Genomic DNA, 18,500 nt, shown 5'->3' with positions numbered 1-18,500 from the left:
CTAAATGTAAATTGTGCAATCAAAGTGGCTGACTGAGGTCTATGAATTAACATTTATCCTATTTCACATATTCTTTCAGAATCCCAAAGCAGTCTGCACAATAAATCCTAAAGACTTATAGCCTAACTATTTATTTCTATCTTGTTTGGAGCCTAATTTTCAACTCTCCTTTTCATATTGTGTCAAGGCAGTTAAGTCTAAGACAGCTTTAAGTGTCTGTGTGCTTCCTGATGAGACATCCCCCTTTTTTAATTTATTTATTTTTATTTTTTATATCCAAATGTAGATAAAAATGCACACCTTCTTTGGGGTTGAGGTTGAACCAGCCCACTTAATTTTGTTGAGATCTTCGATAATCAGAATGAATAGCCTACTTACATTTCATTTATTGACGTAAAGAAAACACCTGCATAGTTCCGTCTGATCTGCTATTGCAAAGTAATTTAGAGAGTCATAATGTAGGCTTTGTCTTTAAGGAGGCACTTAATCTCAGTAACTGGATTGCTAGATTCCCACACTTTAACAAAATATCTTTTGCCAGTGACATTGAACATAGAAACCAAAGTGTAGAAGCTCTCGTGTCATTCTTGATACTGCCACTAGATGGCATCAAATACGACAGTTTGGAATAATTTAAAGTGACTTCAAATTAGTCCCTTTTTTTCTAAAATATTAAGCCTTTTCATTAAAACTGCTGATTTTACCCTTGGCCTCATACTTTTATTTACACTAAAAAAGTGGGTCTTAGCAGTTTTACTGTGTGTTTTGACTGAAGACTTGATTGTAATGGGATGCCTAAAACGTTACACCTTTCACATGGATTGCTGTTTCTTGTCAACAGGTGTCATGTAGTGGGAGCACTGTTGGGGGACCCTGCATTGGAAGGTGTTCATTAGTACCTTGTGTTTGGGCATGCTAGGGTCCTGTTGTGAATGCTGGTGATGGGGCCCTCAAGGGTGTCTGTGGTTGGGATAGGGTTATGCATAGGGATATGCACGTACCCAGTTCAGTTCAGAGAATTAGCTTTCTTTTTACACATTTAATTGTGCGTGAACAGCCAACAGTTAAGCGCATTCATGTGTGGTGACCTATTTTTATGTGCAATGTTATTAGAGAAAATAAATTCTTATTATTCTTATTCTTATTAGACCATTCTTACACACACAACCCACATGCAACCAGTAATGATAAGAGCCTAGAGTAGGCTGCATATGCAATTCAGCAAATTGTCCGATGGGCGACGATGGCAGATATTTTAAATAAAAGGCCAATACAAATATATCATCTTAACTCAAATCCTCTGTGTAATCCAGCATAATCTCATTACATTGAGCAGTGGTGTTACATAATGCTGTCCATATTAATGCAATTCATGCATTATGTGACACATGGCGGCAGAATAAAAGACTGGCAACATCAGCTTGGGCACTTCTGGTGGCTGCTGCAGGATGCCACAGCAGAGAAGTAGGGCGCAGCTTTTTACCAATATACCACATCCGACAGATCTACCAGTGTTGTCCGTCCCATATTATAGCTCGTGTAATAAATGTATCACCGCCAAATGCGTTTATAATATAATTATTTCAAATAATTAAAATAATAGCTTTTTGTATTTGAAATCTAATCGCTGTCTGTTTACACAGCAGGGGCTCCGTTGTCTGACAAGCTTTACTTGCCTTTCCAGATGTGTATATGCCTTTGACCATAGCCTTTGACAATACATCATGGGATGCGCCCTCAGTTTGTTTCTAGTCGGACAGATAAGGGACGGAAACCAAACAGCCACGTAGTGAAAGGCGAAGCTCCCAAAGAGGTGAGCGTTTATTGTCCTTATGCACCTTTGTCGAAATTGTCATTTTATAATTTACACATGGGAGTTGTAACGTACCTGCGCGACGGAAGGCAATTCGTTTATTTATTTAAAATATTTGAGAAATCACTCTCCGACACTGGCGCTGGCGGTACTAGCTAGCGAGTTAGCAAATTTAGCTTGACAGGTCCCGTCGTAAATACATCGAGCTAACGTTAGCTGTCTCGCTCGCTAGCATTGCGAGCTAATTTCATCCGCCTGCCTTTTAGTCTTTCTTCCTTGTCACTAGGTTTTTGCTAAAACTAGTCAGTGCATGAGGGTCAAATAACCACTTTCACATGTACGTTTGTTAATGTCTGTATGTCTTCTGAACTGGTGACCCCGGCAAATGTAGCTACACAACCCGGGAGTCAACGGTTATCAATAATAGCTTAAGTGACAGATAGCTAGCATACAATAATTATATAACTTTAAAGATGCAAGAGTTTTGAATACAATTGCCATCACCTCTCTTTGATCTGACAAGTACATATTCAGTCATACTAGAGAGGGAACTTTATGCCATACCCTTTTTAAAATTCACACCGGCCCTTACCTGACGATACACATCTACAATTTGTAAGCATGCCTTGCATTTTTCCGATTTGTGTGTGCAAGTGCGGCAAACATATACCATAAGTAGCAGCAGCTGCTCTCACAATGATACTGATATTCCCCGCAATCTTATCGAAGTTAAAGCATGACAGTTGTAAGGCTTAGATTGAAATATCTGTGTGCTGGTTGTTACGTGTGTCTTCCTTATCATCAGACTGTACAGAGCCGATAAAAAGCGAAATATAAAGCTGCCAGTTTTGGCCTGTCATATTTGTCAACAGAGATTGTTGTATCCGTTTCTCTGTCTGTTTAAGTTAAGGAATTTGCTGTTAGTTGCTATTTAAGCTATAATTAACGCAACACAATCTACTTATCTACCAAGCCAGCTCGTTAGCCCTTGACTTGAGCTTATGTTTAAATTAAAGCAGCCTGTGTTGTTGCGTAACATCATTACTGTCTAAAACAGATCACTGCTGAGGAGCTACAGTTTCATCTGTGATGATCTTTATGACTTGTCATTCTCCAGACAAGAGCTGTAAATCCCATGTTAAGCTTGTTGTTTTCTCTCTTTAGTGTTGTCTGTGTTCAGAAGTGTTCCTGGACACTGACATGCTCTCAGCTGGCCTGCCTCCTAAGAAGATGGCCCAGTGAGAAGTTCTCTCCAAACCCACACCAGCAGTATTGTGACTCTTCAGTTTCTAAATGGAAATGGATACTAACGGTTCAGGAGCAACTCAAATGGAAGCTAACGCTTATCAAGAAGCCCATGTTATTAAATCCAAAGAGGCTGAAGCCCATACTGTGGAAGCTGAAACACAATTGAAGCAACAAGGGCAGGAGAACACACAAAACACAAAAGGGGATATGCATAATGGTAAGTACTGATGCTGTCTCACAACATACCATTAGGGTAGGATGTCTTTGAGTATGAGTGTGTGCTGAAAGGAAGTCATAGTGTGTCACCACACCAAGTGCCAAAAGTTTGCTGCAGTGAAGTGGCAGAGCTACAGTACTTGTTGAAAAAACTACCTAAACCTGAATCAGGTTTAGGTAGTTTTTTCGCCAAGTATTGTAGCTGTGAATATGGGAGTGAATATAGCCAGGTGAATATGCAAATATTGTTATGCAAAAATGTAGTTTTCTGACACACACGGGTGTACAGTATATGTAGCCCAGCATCAGAAAAGTAATGTTGCAGTACATAAAGCCTCTTGGCTTGTAGAGCCTTTCAGTCCTGTTTTAAAACAGAATTTATTATCCAAAGCAAAATCACAAGGACTTTGATTATTTGTGGATAGAGTTGAAAGAAATGTTAAGGTTTTATTACATTTTTCATGTATAGCAAACATGCATTTGGATAGGTAATGTTAGACAGCCCTTTTTAAAAGTATCGTTTCATTTTGTGTTGTGTGGCCTTTTTGTAATATATTCCTACTAGAATGACTGAAATTAGCTTGTTTCCAATTCTCGCTCTCTGATCTGCAAAGTTCTTTTCCCTGTAGGGATATAACTGGTGTATCTCTTTTATCTAACACTTGTATCCTGCCATGCATGACCTGTTTTTAGTGGCTGCTGCAAGGCCTGAGGCCTTCTACCGCTCCATGTTACACGGCTCTTTGGACTAATGTGTTAAATAGCTGCACTGAATTCTAATTAGTTATCATAACGGGGGTGCTATGCTTATAATCTACATTGGTTAAGACTTAGGAGAATAGAAAATAGGGCAATATGAAAATTACTGAAAATATATTTTTTGAAGCTTAAATATTTCTGAAAGGTTGGAGGATGGAAGTCTCTGAAAACTTGCTTTCAAATGTTATCTATTTCTCTATAACATAAAATATTCAGGCTAAATAAGCAATGATCAAAGTTGAAAGTAAGGACAATACCCTTTGGTATTATTTAGAAAATTTTAGCACCTTGATAGTGTTGATGTGGTTTGATTGTCTTGATTTGTTTGACAGTTGTGTGGCAACTTAAGCAAACAATCCTACAACTGTCAACATGTTAATAACTTATGGGTCACCATCTTTTTCCAGCTAAGCCCTTGGCACTTAAAACTAGACAAAGAAATACTCAAAACTTTTCAAACTTTTGAAGAAAATGGGGTTTAACTGACCTAATCCCACATCTAAAACACGTTTTCAGTGCCTTTTAAATGTGATTGCCTTTCAAGATGAGCCTGAATTGTGCTCCTTGCTACAAGAGCAGGTTCTGCTAAAGTGATGCTTCAGTAGCCACATGCTACATGAGTGTTTCCAGCTCCGTTTTTTCACTTAAACTTTGATAGCTTGACAAAGTCGCTCAGCCAGCTTGCCAAGTGGGGTAACTTTCACTTTGCAGTCTACTTCACAAATGCTTCTCATGACTAATTGGCACATTCCTCGGGGCTTCTCTTCCTCCTTCCCTTTCAGGTCCTGTCAGTTCAGATGTGATGCCAAACGGAGACGGACTGGCAGAAGGCTTCAGTCCTGAAGGTGACACCCACATAAATGGGTCCCTGCCTCCTACAGCCCCTCCCCAGAGCACCAGCTCCCCTGTCAACTCCAAGATCCACGAGCCCTCCGCAGGTGTGGCTTCTTATCCACCCATGATGCTAGAGAAGTCTGAGGGGGCTAGTGCTGAGGTCACGGTTCACACGAGTGATTCATTGCAGTCACTCAGACTCAGTATGCCTATGCAGGAGACTGAATTGTGTAAGCATAAACTCATGTGGAGTGAATGCCCCCTCTATACCCTTACATTTAACCTAATTTTACTGTGGGATGTTTTTTTTGGCTCATGTCTGCATCCTTGTTTAACTCCCTTGTGTTGTGTATTAACCGAACAGAAGGATTCAGTGGCAGTTTGTTTTGGTTGTTTTAGTCTACTTCCTTTCTGCAACCCGTAGACATTTGATTGCTTGGTTAGAATTTGGTGCGGGTGCTTCATTTGAAGCTCTGTTTGGACTAATTTTGGAACTAATCCAAACTAATCCAAAATTGGAACTAATCCCTCTATTATTTTATGATTTTTTTTATGTGGTATTTTATAGTCAGTCCGAGTTGCCTTGTTCACAATTATGAAATGTAATATTTTTAGGCATGGCATAAACTGTGGTGATTTTGTTTGGCTTCACCTTGAAACTCCCACACAGAACATGAACATCACTGAACCAGTTTATATCTATACAATGCATTTTCGAAAAGTGTTCATGTAACTCATTGCATTATTGGCAATACTAGCTCCATAGCTGATGCAGTCATACCTGAGTGATTGGCACATTTTTTATATGATCTAGGACTCCAGACTAACTTTTCAAGTTAGACAAGTTAATCTAAGTTTTTCATTTAGGTGCACCCAATAATAAATTTCAAGTTAATTTCTTAACACATTATGTTTTTCTTCATTCAAATCACAGCACATGCGACAAGAAATTGCTGTACCTCAATTGTTTAAAAATAAACTAAATTAACAAAAATTCAGGCGCAGCAGTGTGCCCAATGACAATGTTTAGTTGCACTTAGAGCCAATTTGCAAAAAGAGACAGTGATATTAAAGCACCAATTTAAATATATGGGCGTATTGTGTACTATAACACCCACTTGCTATAAATATCTTAGCAGCTGTCAGGTAAAATGGAGAATGTTTAACAGGCAACCTCGCTTTTATGCAATCATATACAACCAAGGTAATGCAAGCATTTTTACACTGAATCAGTGATGCAGTGTCTTGTGTGTAGGAAGTGGTGTACTGTGTAAGGGAACATTTCTCCTATTCGTCTAACATACATTTCCCCTCTAGCCAATCCAAAGCCATCACTGGAGATGGAGAATGAGGAGAAGATTCGCCTGGAGGCTCGCCGGCGTCTGGAGGAGCAGCTCAAACAGTATAGAGTGCAGAGACACAAGGAGAGGGTGAGTAACTGGAGTAGCCGTCAGTTTCCTTTTAACTCATCTTCTATTAGACTTTGAGATCCTCAACCAGCTTCAGCCTTTTTCGAATGTACAATTTCTCCATTACACAATGGTTTATTTAGATGTGGTATGTACAGCAGAAGTATGCAACCCAGAAGATAAATAACTTAAGAGAGGCTGCAGATTGTCAATTTTGACAAATGCTCAACAATTGGTGGAAGTTTGGCCCAGATTATATTTGTGTATTTGTTCTTTAGCGTTTTTCTCACAGCTATTTTAGGATTTAATCCATTATACAGATTTTTTCATGATAGCAGTACCGTGGTACATTTCTTTTCTATCTGTTTCTAGTCTCATCGCACCACACCCAAGAACAGGCCATTCAGCACCCTGGATCCGGAGCTCATGCTGCATCCTGAGGGTCTGCCCAGGGCCAGCACTGTTGCCATGACCAAGGAGTATTCCTTCCTGAGAACCAGTGTCCCCCGTGGTCCCAAACTGGGTAGCCTGGGACTTCCCCCTCCCAAGGAGAGAAAGTCCAGATCACCCCGCCCGAGCAAGATCCACTCTTTGGCTGACTACAAGTCTCCTGAGAATGATGGTGGAGGTGGAGGTGGAGGAGGAGGTGGAGTAACAACAGCAGACAACACCATGAGCTCCCTCCAGTCCACTATCAGCTCAGTGTCCACTTTGTCTGAGGTCAGTTTGATGTCTGAGGGTAGCACCTGTGAGACAGAGGCACAGCCTGGTGCTTTGCTCCAGGTCGGGGACAATGTCTCAGAAATTGATGGCAGTGAATCAGGAACGAGGCCAGGGAATGACGGCAACGACAGTGACAGCTCGTCTTACAGCAGCGTGTCTACCAGAGGCACATATGGCATGCTCTCTGCAGCAGTGGAGAGGCAGCGAGGGCCCTACACAGTGGAAGGGAGGGAGATAGCCCCAGAGGCCTTGGGTCAGTTCCCCTCCCTGCAGGAGGTGCTGCAGGCAGCCAGTGAAGAGCAACACCTGCTGGAGCTGGAGCAGGAGAGAGAAGGGATGGCAGAGCCTCGCAGCCGAAGGGACAGTTTCTCCAGCAGGTATTTTTCATAACCAGATAAGGCAGGTTTAAAATAATGACTATTTAGGCATTGTTTTTACTGCCAAATTTAAGCAAATATTCCACAGAGATACTATTTGATGTTAGTTAATTAAAAATCATTTGAGCATTAATGTTTCCATTTGTTTCAGTGTTTCTTTGGAGAGTTCAGTGATGGGCCATGATGAAATGCTGCAGGTGTTGAAAGAGAAAATGAGACTGGAGGGTCAGCTGGAGTCTTTGTCATCTGAGGCCAATCAGGTAAAGTAACATACTGATTTCTACACTGATATTTTCCATTCCTTCTGCACAAATCACCCATCCATACACAGTCTGTACAGGAGTGGATAACATGGAAACCATAAAAAATAAAACAATTTAGCACTAGCATGTCTTCGTTATTTACAATCCAATCCAAAACTAATGTAGCATGATTTGATTCAACTACAATATCTGGTGGTAGAAGTCCACTTGAAAATATTTGGTATACTGATAGTTGGCTGGTGAATTGTGCTCAAACATCATATCCTGTTTATTGGTAAGTCCTAACCCAAGGACACATAGAAGTAATATTATAGCTGTGTTTGAGTAAATGCAGATAATTACAAATTATTATTAAGCATATTGCATATTTAGATCGCTTTAATGTCATAAATTCAACAATGTAATTATGCTATTTTCAACCATTTGTTGTCCAGGTATGTGTGTTAATGTCTCAGCGAAATGGAATTTTGTAGTAACATGGGGTTGACATTGCTGAGAGCTGCTTCCTGTCTCTCATTCTGTGCTGCTTGCCACAATATTACAAATTAATTAATTAACTAACTAACCAATTAAACAGATGGAAGTAGAAATACAGGCCTACCTCCAATAGAAACCTTTTCTTATAAATGCCTGGTACCACCTGTATTTGAGGTGATTAAAGGCCCCGCTAAGTGCTGACCACACTGTCCTGTCCTCTAGGCTCTCAAAGAGAAGACAGAGCTTCAGGCCCAGCTTGCTGCAGTGAATGCTCAGCTGCAGGCCAAGAGGGAGGAGGCTCAGTTCAGCCAGGAGAAGCAGAGTACCCTCACAACCGAGGTGGGCACACTGCGGCAGAACTGCAGCAAGCTAGAGAAGGCCATGGTGGAGCTCCAGGGTAGTCTGGAGAACAAGAATGCCAGTCTGTCTTCTCTAAGCAATGACCTGAAGGTGGCTGAAGACCAATACAACAGGCTGATGGGGAAGGTGGAGGAGATGCAAAACACTGTAGCCTCGAGAGACAATACAGGTGAGTAATGGAGACCCAGAGAGCTGAGTGTAACGATAATCAATATCTCCAATTGTGTTTTGATTTATTCAGCCACCCAATATAATGTTGGAGAACACCCTGACTATTTTTGTATTTCCTCTCATGATTAAATGAGATGTTTTGGTCTTACACTTTTGCAGTTCAGGATTTGCGTCAGCAAATGGGTGGTCTTCAGAGCCAGCTTCAGCAGGTCCAGCTGGAGCGCAGCACCCTGCAGAGCCGATTGAAGACATCCCAGGCTGAAATCGACTCACTCCAGCAGGTCAGACAGTGGTACCAGCAGCAGCTAGCACTGGCACAGGAGGCAAGAGTACGACTGCAAAGCGAAATGGCCAACATGCAGGTAAGGTTGATGCTAATGTGGTTGGTTTTTACATCAAGGCTTGGAATTTGACAGACAACACTTTGTTGTTTTTTTTTCCCTCTCCCAGGCTGGACAGATGACTCAGATCGGTGTTGTGGAACATCTGAAGCTGGAGAATGTGACTCTGTCACACCAACTCACCGAGACCCAACATCGCTCCATCAAAGACAAAGAGCGCATTGCCGTTCAGCTGCAGAGCATTGAGGTATACTCTCTAACATCCCTCTCTGAATTTGTCCACTAAGGAATCAACCCACACATAAGGGTCATTATTCAGTCAAGGACCTTTGATAAAAGTAGGTTTTCTAAATTACCAAAACTAAAATGTATTGGGTTTATAGATATTATGTTATTCATCTGTTGGATGATATTTTTTTTTAAAGCAACTGTAGTGTCAAACCTTTACTGTCTGTGTCTTTTAGGCCGACATGCTGACCCAGGAAGCTAATTACAAGCAGATCCAGGATGCAAAATCCATGGTGGAAGACGATCTGCAGCACAAACTGGACGAGTTTGAGGAAGAGCGAGAGCGGTTAATAAAACTGGCCAACACAGCCAGCACACTGGAAAGGGAACTAGAGCAGGTAGGCATGCCAAATGTAACATTGATTTGTTTTCGACCTTGTATAGGCAGTAAAATATTCATGGTATTCTGCTCTAAACTGCCTTTCACACACTGTCTCCCTTAGGTGAGGTTGACCCTTTCCCAGAAGGACATGCAGCTGCAGTCACTCCAGAAAGAGCATCTGGAGTTGATGCGCCAGCTGACGAGCACTCAGGAGAACCTGCACACCAAAGAGCAGTCCATCAACCAGCTAGAGGCCCGCTACCTAGAGCTGGAGGCCCAGCTGGCCGAGCTGCAGACAGAGAGCAGCGCCAAGGACGACAATATCCAGTACCTCCAGAATGAGAAGATTGTCCTGGAGGTAGCGCTGCAGGCAGCCCGGGCTGACAAGAGCCAACTTGACGAGAACGCTGAGCGGCTTGGAGAGGATGTTCTGGTGGCTTCAGATGTCTTGGATCAGCTAAGACAAGAAGTCCAGGTCAAAGCCAATCAGGTATGGCACTAGTGGAAAAGTTAAGACACCAGTGAAGCAAAAGATAAAGATGTGAAAAAATAAGTGCAATTATCATTACCAGTAACTTAAAAGATTATTATATTCCATTCTTATATTCCCATCTACTTCTATAGTGACATGTTAAATTATGGTCAGTCAGTTTGTACAAAAGTTCAAGAATTGAAACCGAATCAAGTAGCATTTTGTTCTACATTTCTTCATTGCCTCTTCACCAACATGAAGTGAATAACAAAGGGCCTTTGCTTTGTTACAGATTGAAACTCTTCAACAGGAAAATGGCTCCCTCAAAAAACAAGCTCAGAAATTAAAGGAGCAGTTCACGCAACAAAAGGTAAGCCCTTGCCCTTGCTCTTATGTAGGATCATGTACAGCTATTGTACTGGGTAAAGTTGGTAGAAGGCAGGGAGACGTGTAGACTTTGCATACATTTATAAATGTCAGGAATGTACCAGCTGGCTTGAGCTGATGCTGTCGTGGGAGGATGTATTGTAGAGCCAGATGGCTGTCGTCTCAGAAGAGTACTGGTTGACACGCCTCAGTGGATTGAGCAGTAGTGAAGGCTGCTCATTTCGCACTGACAGACTGTCATAAAGAGGGTGGAGTTTATTGACAGAATGACAGAAATGTCAATTGTATTCAGTTTCTTTCAAGACTCGAGTTTTTATAGACCCTTCAGACTCCTGCATTAACATTCATCTGAGTCCATCACACTGTATTGGGACTGCATCAGTAATCCATGAAAAACAAACTAGAAAAAGTTTGGCTGCATTATCAATAATCTGATATGTCTTTCCACTGCATTTAAAGTAAATACATTAATGGTATGTGAGGTACTGTGGTATGATTGATGAATTACTTGTTAAAAGTGTACAGGATACTGAGCAACAAGTAAGATGAGGTATTTGCTGTCAGTTTTGAAGATGTTTTGTCCATTTTTGGTTTGAAGAAAAGCAAGAAAATTGAATCCGCTCAATTTTTACTCAAATGCAGGCACTTCACACACATGCACAGCCATACCTGCATTCAGATCTGTAATGCAATTTGAATGTATTTAAAAGCTTACATGAAAAACAATCTGCATCACAGCTTTGTTTTGTTGGTTTCATGTAAGATTTTGTAAAATGTCAAGCTTCCTTTTGTATAATATGTGTGATACTGCCAGTAGGAACAAACACTTTTGTTTGGAATGAAAAGCCTGTACTACAAAAATAGGGTACAGTATGTGTGTGACTTTCCTTTTTGTGAAATGTATCTCATGCTTATTCAAGCCTAAAAATGATGCAGTGTCTCGCCATCTCTGTATCTCCAGTAATTATGAAAAGTCTTTTGCCTTCTGTCTCAGTCAAGACTCCTTAAAAGGAGCAAATTCTCACTTCATTAGTCAGACACACAGTTATTGACTTTCCAGGTGATGGTGGAAGCCTACCGTCGGGATGCCAGCTCCAAAGATCAGTTGATCAGTGAGCTCAAGTCCACCAAAAAGCGTCTGCTGGTGGAGGTCAAGGACTTGAAGCAGGAGTTGCTGGCCGTTCAGGGGGAGAAGCAAAACGTGGAGCTGGAGCAGGCCCGGCTTCAGAAGGAGGTGGTCAGAGTCCAGGAGCAGATGAGCAACATGGAGGCCCATCTGCAGGCCATTCAGACAGAGAGGGATCAGCTAGAAACCCAGGTCCAGGTAATGATAAATAAATGATACATACTTTAACAATAAAAGTAAATGTTGATGTTTTGGATGTATTTAAAGCAGGTGGAAGTGAACTGTTTTAGTGTGAATCTTGTTGTAATGTCCAGTGTTTGGTTTTTCCTCCCTCTTCAGTCTCTACAGTTTGATCGAAGCCAGTTAGCAGCTGTAACAGAAGAGAATGAAGGCCTGAGGAAACAGGTGGAGCAGATGGAGGGAGAAGCCAAAAAGTGAGTCATTTGCTGCATTAGAGGTTGTGGGAGCTTGAATGATTCCCACAGTAATGACTTGGACCATGATGCATACCTCTGTTGTCAAGCGCTATTTATAAATACAAATAGAGGGCATTTCTTATATAATTCCTCATCTCCACATTGACATATGACTCAGTACATGTGGTGCGGAAAGTACATCCACAGCATTACACTCTGTGTGTTATTCGTACCTGTCAATTAAATGTGATCTTAAAGATAACAGTCTGCCACATCCTCTGTTCATATTTATGTATTTATTGTCTTCTGAAAGAAACAACCTGATCTCTCCATGGAGATTTTGAATTTCTTAATGTCTTATGCATCAAATAGGGCCATCTCAGAGCAGAAGGTACGTGTGAAACGGCTGGGGACTGATTTGACCAGCGCTCAGAAGGAGATGAAGGCCAAACACAAGGCCTATGAGAATGCTGTTGGCATCCTGAGCAGGAGGCTCCAAGAGGCTCTGACTGACAAGGAGACGGCAGAGGCAGAGCTGGTCAAACTCAAGGCCCAGGTGTCAGATGGGGGAAACAGCCAGGCCTTACAGGTACTGTATAAACCTGCTAGACCTTTACAATTCACAGCTACAACACGTAGTTTAGCAATGTTTTATGCAGTAAGCATAAGTAAACGCATCATAGTTAGAGAAGTGTCAGCAGAGCATTTTACAGTGTGTGGGCTCTCATCCATTTACAGTTATTAGCAACTGAAAGAAGGGTACAGTATTACCATTTTAACACCAAAATTAGCATGTATATGCAGGTTTTTTTAACATGGGTAAACCCGCTAATAATAGGCGGTTGACCCCTTTCACATTGCCAAAAAAACATGAACCTGTAGAAAGCAGCACGTTATATACCTCATCAGACTAAATCCAGAAGACATGAAACTTTATTTGCAACACAATTAAATAAACGATAGAGCATAATATGAAATAATATACTTTTTCTTTATCATCACATTGTATATATTGTCTACTATAAGGTGGCAGGGATACAAGGTCTAAAACACCTGCTTTTCTGCCACTGAATACAGTCAAGAGATGTTGATCTTGCCAATGTCAAGCAAAATTGAAGAATAAGTCATATTTATCATTCCTAATTCAGGTTAAAGAGTATACAGCCCATAGAAACAATAACAAGGTTTAAAAAAAAACATTGATTTATAGGGTAGCCTTATGCCTGTCCTTGTCCTTGACTCATATCTTTATCATATAGGCACCTTTTGACATTTGTTAAGTGTATATAGAAATACAGTGTGGTCTTATTTGTCATCCAGGAGAAGATTAAGACTCTGCAGGCTGAGCTGCAGGTTGTGACCAACAGTAAGACCATGCTAGAGAAGGAGCTGCAGGAAGTGATCACCCTCACCTCCACAGAGCTAGAGGAGTACCAGGAGAAGGTCATGGAGCTCGAGGATGAGGTGAACATTAATCATTTGTGTCCCCTTGTATTACTTCATTCAGGTTTTTGAAAAGAACTGCTCTTTTTGTCTAATACGAAATTACTGTTTCCTATATTTTTTAATTTGACGATATTGATCCCAACCCTGTATGAGCAGCATGTTTACACTTCTGTCATCACTCAGTCAATGTATGCTATGTACTATTAATGACATGAACTAATTTCACAGCTTCAAGAGTCTCGATGCTTTAAAAAGCGGATTCGAAAGTTAGAAGACGCCAACAAGAAGCTCGCACTTGAGCTGGAACATGAAAAAGGGAAATTGGCTGGATTAGCACAGTCCCACAATACACTGCGGGAGCATTCCAACATTTTGGAGACTGCCTTAGCTAAGAGAGAGGCAGATCTTGTCCAGCTCAACTTGCAGGTAAAAACAATTGTTTGCATCTTATAATATTGATGTATTTTTGGATTATACCTGTCAAGTGTTGTGTTTACCAGTATGCAAAATTACAAAAATCTGGTTTAGAAATTGTGCACTTTTGATCTTTTTTAACACACCATTTCTTCACCTTTCATCCTTTTTTCAGGTTCAAGCTGTTCTGAAGCGTAAGGAGGAGGAGGACCAGCAAATGAAGCAGGTGGTACAAACTCTGCAGCTTGCCTTAGAAAAAGAGAAAACCAAAGTCAAGGACTTGAAAGAACAGGTAGGAGCTCTGAGCTAACCATCATCTGGTCATTTTCATTTTGCCTTTCAAATGATTCTGAAGAGTCATTTAGATATATTTGAATATTTATTTTGAGCACAGGGCACATTAGTAAGCCTCTTTAAAATATAAAAGATAGACAGCTGAATTGTTACATGCATCAATTGTAAATCCACAGTAGTAGTAATCTTTTTGTCACCAGTCTCTAATGTGGAGCGTTTGACTCAATTTTTTGGGTTGTAATGATGTGACGTGTCCTTTAGGTGGCAGCAGCAAAAGCTGAAGCGGCCCACAATAGACGGCACTACAGGGCAGCCATGCTGGAGCTGTCAGAGATCAAGAAGGACCTGCAGGCCAAAGAGGACCTGGTGAAAGCGCTGCAGAGTGAAGCCCACAAACTACAGTACGTGCATTTGCCTGATAAAAGAATACAGTGACTTTTGGCACTTTAAATCTGTTATTGTGCTGCAAAATTTATAGTTTTTGTACATCCTACCACTTATTTATCATTGAATGTGTCATACCCCGCAGGGCTCAGGATGAGCAGCACACTCAGGAGGTTTCCAGGTTCCAGGAGGAGCTGTCTGAGGCCCATTCACAGCTCCAGATCCTCCAGAAACAACTGGACGAGGAACTGGCCAAGCAGCCCCTCACTAACCAAGAGGTAAGGATTTTGAACAAGCGTTAGACGAAAATATTTTGCTGATCATGACTTTTATTTAAACGTATTGATTCAGAGAAGCCGTGGTCATCCCCTTATCCTCTGATATGATAGATGGATAGGTAGATAGGTAGATAGATAGATGGATAGATGGATAATTAGCCTAAATTGATTATAACACAACTTTTTGACCAGGATTTCATTTATCATGCTTTTGGTCTTCCAGTTCCAGTTCTTAAAAATCCATTTCAGTCCATCACTTGTTGTTATTAAGGACTAATTTCAGTGACACTGATGTCTAACATTGACCACTTGTTCAGGTTGAGGACCTGAAGTGGGAGCTGGAGCAGAAGCAAAGGGAGATTGAGGCTCAGAAGCAGCAGCTGGAGATGATGGAGCAGTGTCACCACAGGGAGCTGGACAACCTACAGAGAGCTCTGCAGGCAAGTATTCACTTTATTGTAAAAAAATTAACACAACGCTCCCAAGTATAGCTTACAAATCCACTAGACGTAATAAAGAAATTAAATTTAGCTGTATTCGCAAATGTGCAGGAGTACTTCAATTAAAGTAAACAGTGCTAGAGGGAGACGAAGAATGAAGTAAGCATTGTAGTTATTACTATACAGTCATTTGTGTCATTTCCGCCACATTCTCCTTTTTCGGGAGGGTTTGTAACAAACAAAGATTATTTCTATGTCTCAGAACATCAAGGTGGAGCTGGAGTCAGTGCAGGAGGACCTGAGCAGCACCAGGAAGGACAAGTTCATGTTGCAGGCCAAAGTGGGCGAGCTGAGGAACAGCATGAAGACAGTCCTTTTGCAGAACCAGCAACTTAAACAGGACCTCAAACAGAGCCGCCTAAGGAAGGTAAGGAACCTTATTTTTCTATGTGAAAACTTGTTTTAGTCTGTGACAGTTTGAGTGTTTTTTCAAACGCTTTGCACCTTTTAATTTTTTGGGAAACCAATAAATATTTGTAGCAAATTAAATGGTATTTACATTTGCTTTTTGACATCATTTACACCAGTATAGCTAATGAGCCAGTATCAGCCTATAACCTTGGCCTACTCATAAGAGTTTAATGTTAAGTTGCTCTTTAATTGTCTTCTTTAGCATGAAAGCATTTTGAAAATTAGAATATTTAACATTACAAAAAAATATCAGCTATCATCAGACAAAAGTAAAACACATTATAATTGAAGTAACAAAAAATAGTTTTTCAGTATTTTTTCATTTTAACATGGAAAGCAGTGTACAGCTTGGGTGTACCCGTTAATTCCTTTGAGTAATGCTTACAGAGCCACCACCCTCTCTTTAGAAAGATTTAAAGGCTAGTGTAAATTTAATGCCAAAGAGGAAATGCCTGCTACAGATAAATGACTAAATCCATCCCTGTAATTATGATTTGTTTGGAGCAGCAGCGCATGGAGCTGAAGAGTGAGGGGAACCCATCCAACCCAGTGACGCCAGTTAAGATCCCAGACTGCCCAGTGCCTGCCACCCTGTTGGATGAGTTGCTGAAACCATCAACTTCTGTCAATAAAGAGCCTCTCAACAACCTGCACAACTGTCTGCGGCAGCTCAAGTATGCCTATTGTTCTAACCATATGACTTGGTTACATTATTAACATGTCTACATGAGGCTTTTTGTTGCAACTATCCTAAGAATACCAGAATAAATGTAATGCTTTGCTTGTTTTTCTCAGGGAGGAGATGGACAGCCTCCAGAGGCAGATGGAGGAACACACAGTAACAGTACATGAGTCGATGAGCTCATTGACAAACACAGAGGAGGAACTGGCTCAACTGGATCTTCAGAACAACATCTCCAAATCATCAACGCCGCTCGACAACATGGTGGTGGAAAATAACAATGAAGCAGAACAGCAGCAATCATAACAGAAGAACTTTTCTCAGGCCAATAGAGGGAGAGTGGAGTTTTATCCACAAAGGCACTTTTCAGCCCCTTATTCCCTGTATCTTTTCTTAACAATTGCTGCCAACATTTGGCATTTTCCCATCAGCACAGAAGTGCTTTCACAGAGTAATACTTTGTATACCATGGCTTTATTCTTTCCTCTTTATTTGATGGTTGTTTATATTTTTTGTTATGCTATTGTCACATTTATTTATTTTGAGTTAAGGAATTACAACTTATCTGACAGCCTCTCCAAGGGCCCCAACCCCTCACCCCCCTCAGTTGTTATAGATACAAATATGGTATAGTTGTTGATCTGTTGGGCCAATTTTCCCCATTTGAGTCAGCAGTTTTCCTCACTTAAAAGGATTTAGTCATGCTCCTCCTCATAATATGAAATCAGTGGCTTTGATGCTGCTCAATAATGGCTGACATTATTTCAGAAAGTGTTTTTGGTGACAGAAACGAACCAGACTGGCTATGAACTGTTCTTCCATTTCTTTGTGCCTGTGTGCGAGTGAAGTTGCTCATCTATGATTTAACTGGCGTGGTTACACATTCACATGGTTTCCAAGCAGTTATTGATGAATCATCATCACTCCTTTTCATGAAGTTAAAAGTCATGCACAATTGTGGTCAGTTTCTTTTGTATTGCCTTGTTAAAATGCAGTGTTTTCTTACATTTGTTGTAACCATATCACCTTGGGTTCTAAAACTCTAAAAACATTAATCTCAGTTATGTATGGAGGTGTTTTGTCTAGCATGGACTGCAGTAATTTGTACTCAAAAAAAGCCTTAAGCAATCTTTAATATGCTGTAAAGGACTAAGGTGGTGTGAATGAACGTATTATACTTAGGTTGTGTGCAAGATGTAATGTTATATTGTATATGTGTGCAAATCCTTACTGAAGAATGGTTTATTGTAAAATAAGTGGGTCACATCAACTGACATCGCACAGTAGATGATCAACACTGACTGAGAGAGAAAGTTGTAAGATGAAGCTGAGATGTTACTTCTTCTAACAGCAGGTGCAATCAGATGTGTTCACTCTCTGTTACATTCGGTACATACTGTATTTACAAAAAATGACTACCCCAGAATCAGATGTTCTATTTGTTTTATGGCTGTTTCATGGGTAAGGGGAATAGTTAATTGTTTCCAGAGGTTAATATATAAAAACACTTCCTTTTTGTATGATTGTAAAGTCGTCATGATTATTTAATAGTGGAACGAAGATGAAATGCAAGACATCAAACCATAAATCAGAGCAGATGGTTATTGTGATGCACTAACATGTCAGTGTAGAGGGGTCGTTGGGTGGTATAGTAGCTTTCTGCATGCAACTGTGCGGCAGCTGCTTATTCCCATACTAAAAAACTTTCTTTAACACCATTGTATGCTCAAGAATATCCAAAGGGACAATAAATAGTTTGAGGTGAATGCTTATTGAGGCAAATAACAACAAATATATTGATATACTGTGCTGAAAAAATATTTTGGACTGTATCTTCCAAACTACCTTTCACTGTGATGTTAGGTAGTATATAATAACAATTGCGAGAGCGCCTGCGCTCAATGCATAAACCTTGCTGTTAGCTGCTTTTTTATTTCTTTTTTTTTTTTTTTTAAAGATTGGAATTGATTCATTCCTGTTTTAATATTTGTGTTGGGAGATGTGATTGTATTTATCATAAAATTGCACTATTCATCTGTCAAATCTGTGTGCTCATTCCGTGAATGTTGTCTACCAAGTCTTTCTGAAT

General features: G+C 40.6%; 1 protein-coding gene across 2 annotated transcripts; it reads left to right on the top strand.

The window, feature by feature from the left end:
• The first annotated feature begins 1,768 nt into the window (after positions 1–1,768).
• golga3 (golgin A3) lies at positions 1,769–18,454 on the top strand. Of its 2 annotated transcripts, none has more exons than XM_073466259.1 (24): positions 1,769–1,813; positions 2,978–3,278; positions 4,819–4,974; positions 6,188–6,300; positions 6,652–7,379; positions 7,531–7,639; positions 8,342–8,648; positions 8,810–9,012; positions 9,101–9,238; positions 9,456–9,617; positions 9,723–10,091; positions 10,366–10,443; positions 11,521–11,784; positions 11,926–12,020; positions 12,375–12,591; positions 13,323–13,466; positions 13,677–13,874; positions 14,038–14,154; positions 14,418–14,557; positions 14,686–14,818; positions 15,136–15,258; positions 15,521–15,685; positions 16,237–16,403; positions 16,525–18,454. In XM_073466259.1, exons 2-24 carry the CDS (start codon positions 3,107–3,109, stop codon positions 16,715–16,717), a joined length of 4,491 nt encoding a protein of 1,496 aa, XP_073322360.1. In that variant the 5' UTR covers positions 1,769–1,813; positions 2,978–3,106; the 3' UTR covers positions 16,718–18,454. The 2 variants fall into 2 exon arrangements, with proteins under 2 accessions (XP_073322360.1, XP_073322359.1); XM_073466258.1 differs by having other exon boundaries at positions 4,819–5,100.
• The last annotated feature ends 46 nt before the right edge of the window (positions 18,455–18,500 follow it).

Source organism: Pagrus major, chromosome 5, assembly GCF_040436345.1.
Source record: "Pagrus major chromosome 5, Pma_NU_1.0".
In the NCBI taxonomy this organism is placed as follows: domain Eukaryota; kingdom Metazoa; phylum Chordata; class Actinopteri; order Spariformes; family Sparidae; genus Pagrus; species Pagrus major.
The sequence above is the reverse complement of the archived record's forward strand: the minus strand, read 5'-3'. Positions and strand labels throughout refer to the sequence as shown.

Excerpts from the sequence above, each read along its gene's own strand:
- golga3 (XM_073466258.1), top strand. The coding sequence starts at position 3,107 with ATGGAAATGGATACTAACGGTTCAGGAGCAACTCAAATGGAAGCTAAC. Across the intron at positions 11,785-11,925 it reads AGCTAGAAACCCAGGTCCAG|TCTCTACAGTTTGATCGAAG; the intron begins GTAATGATAAAT and ends CTCCCTCTTCAG. Across the intron at positions 12,021-12,374 it reads ATGGAGGGAGAAGCCAAAAA|GGCCATCTCAGAGCAGAAGG; the intron begins GTGAGTCATTTG and ends TGCATCAAATAG.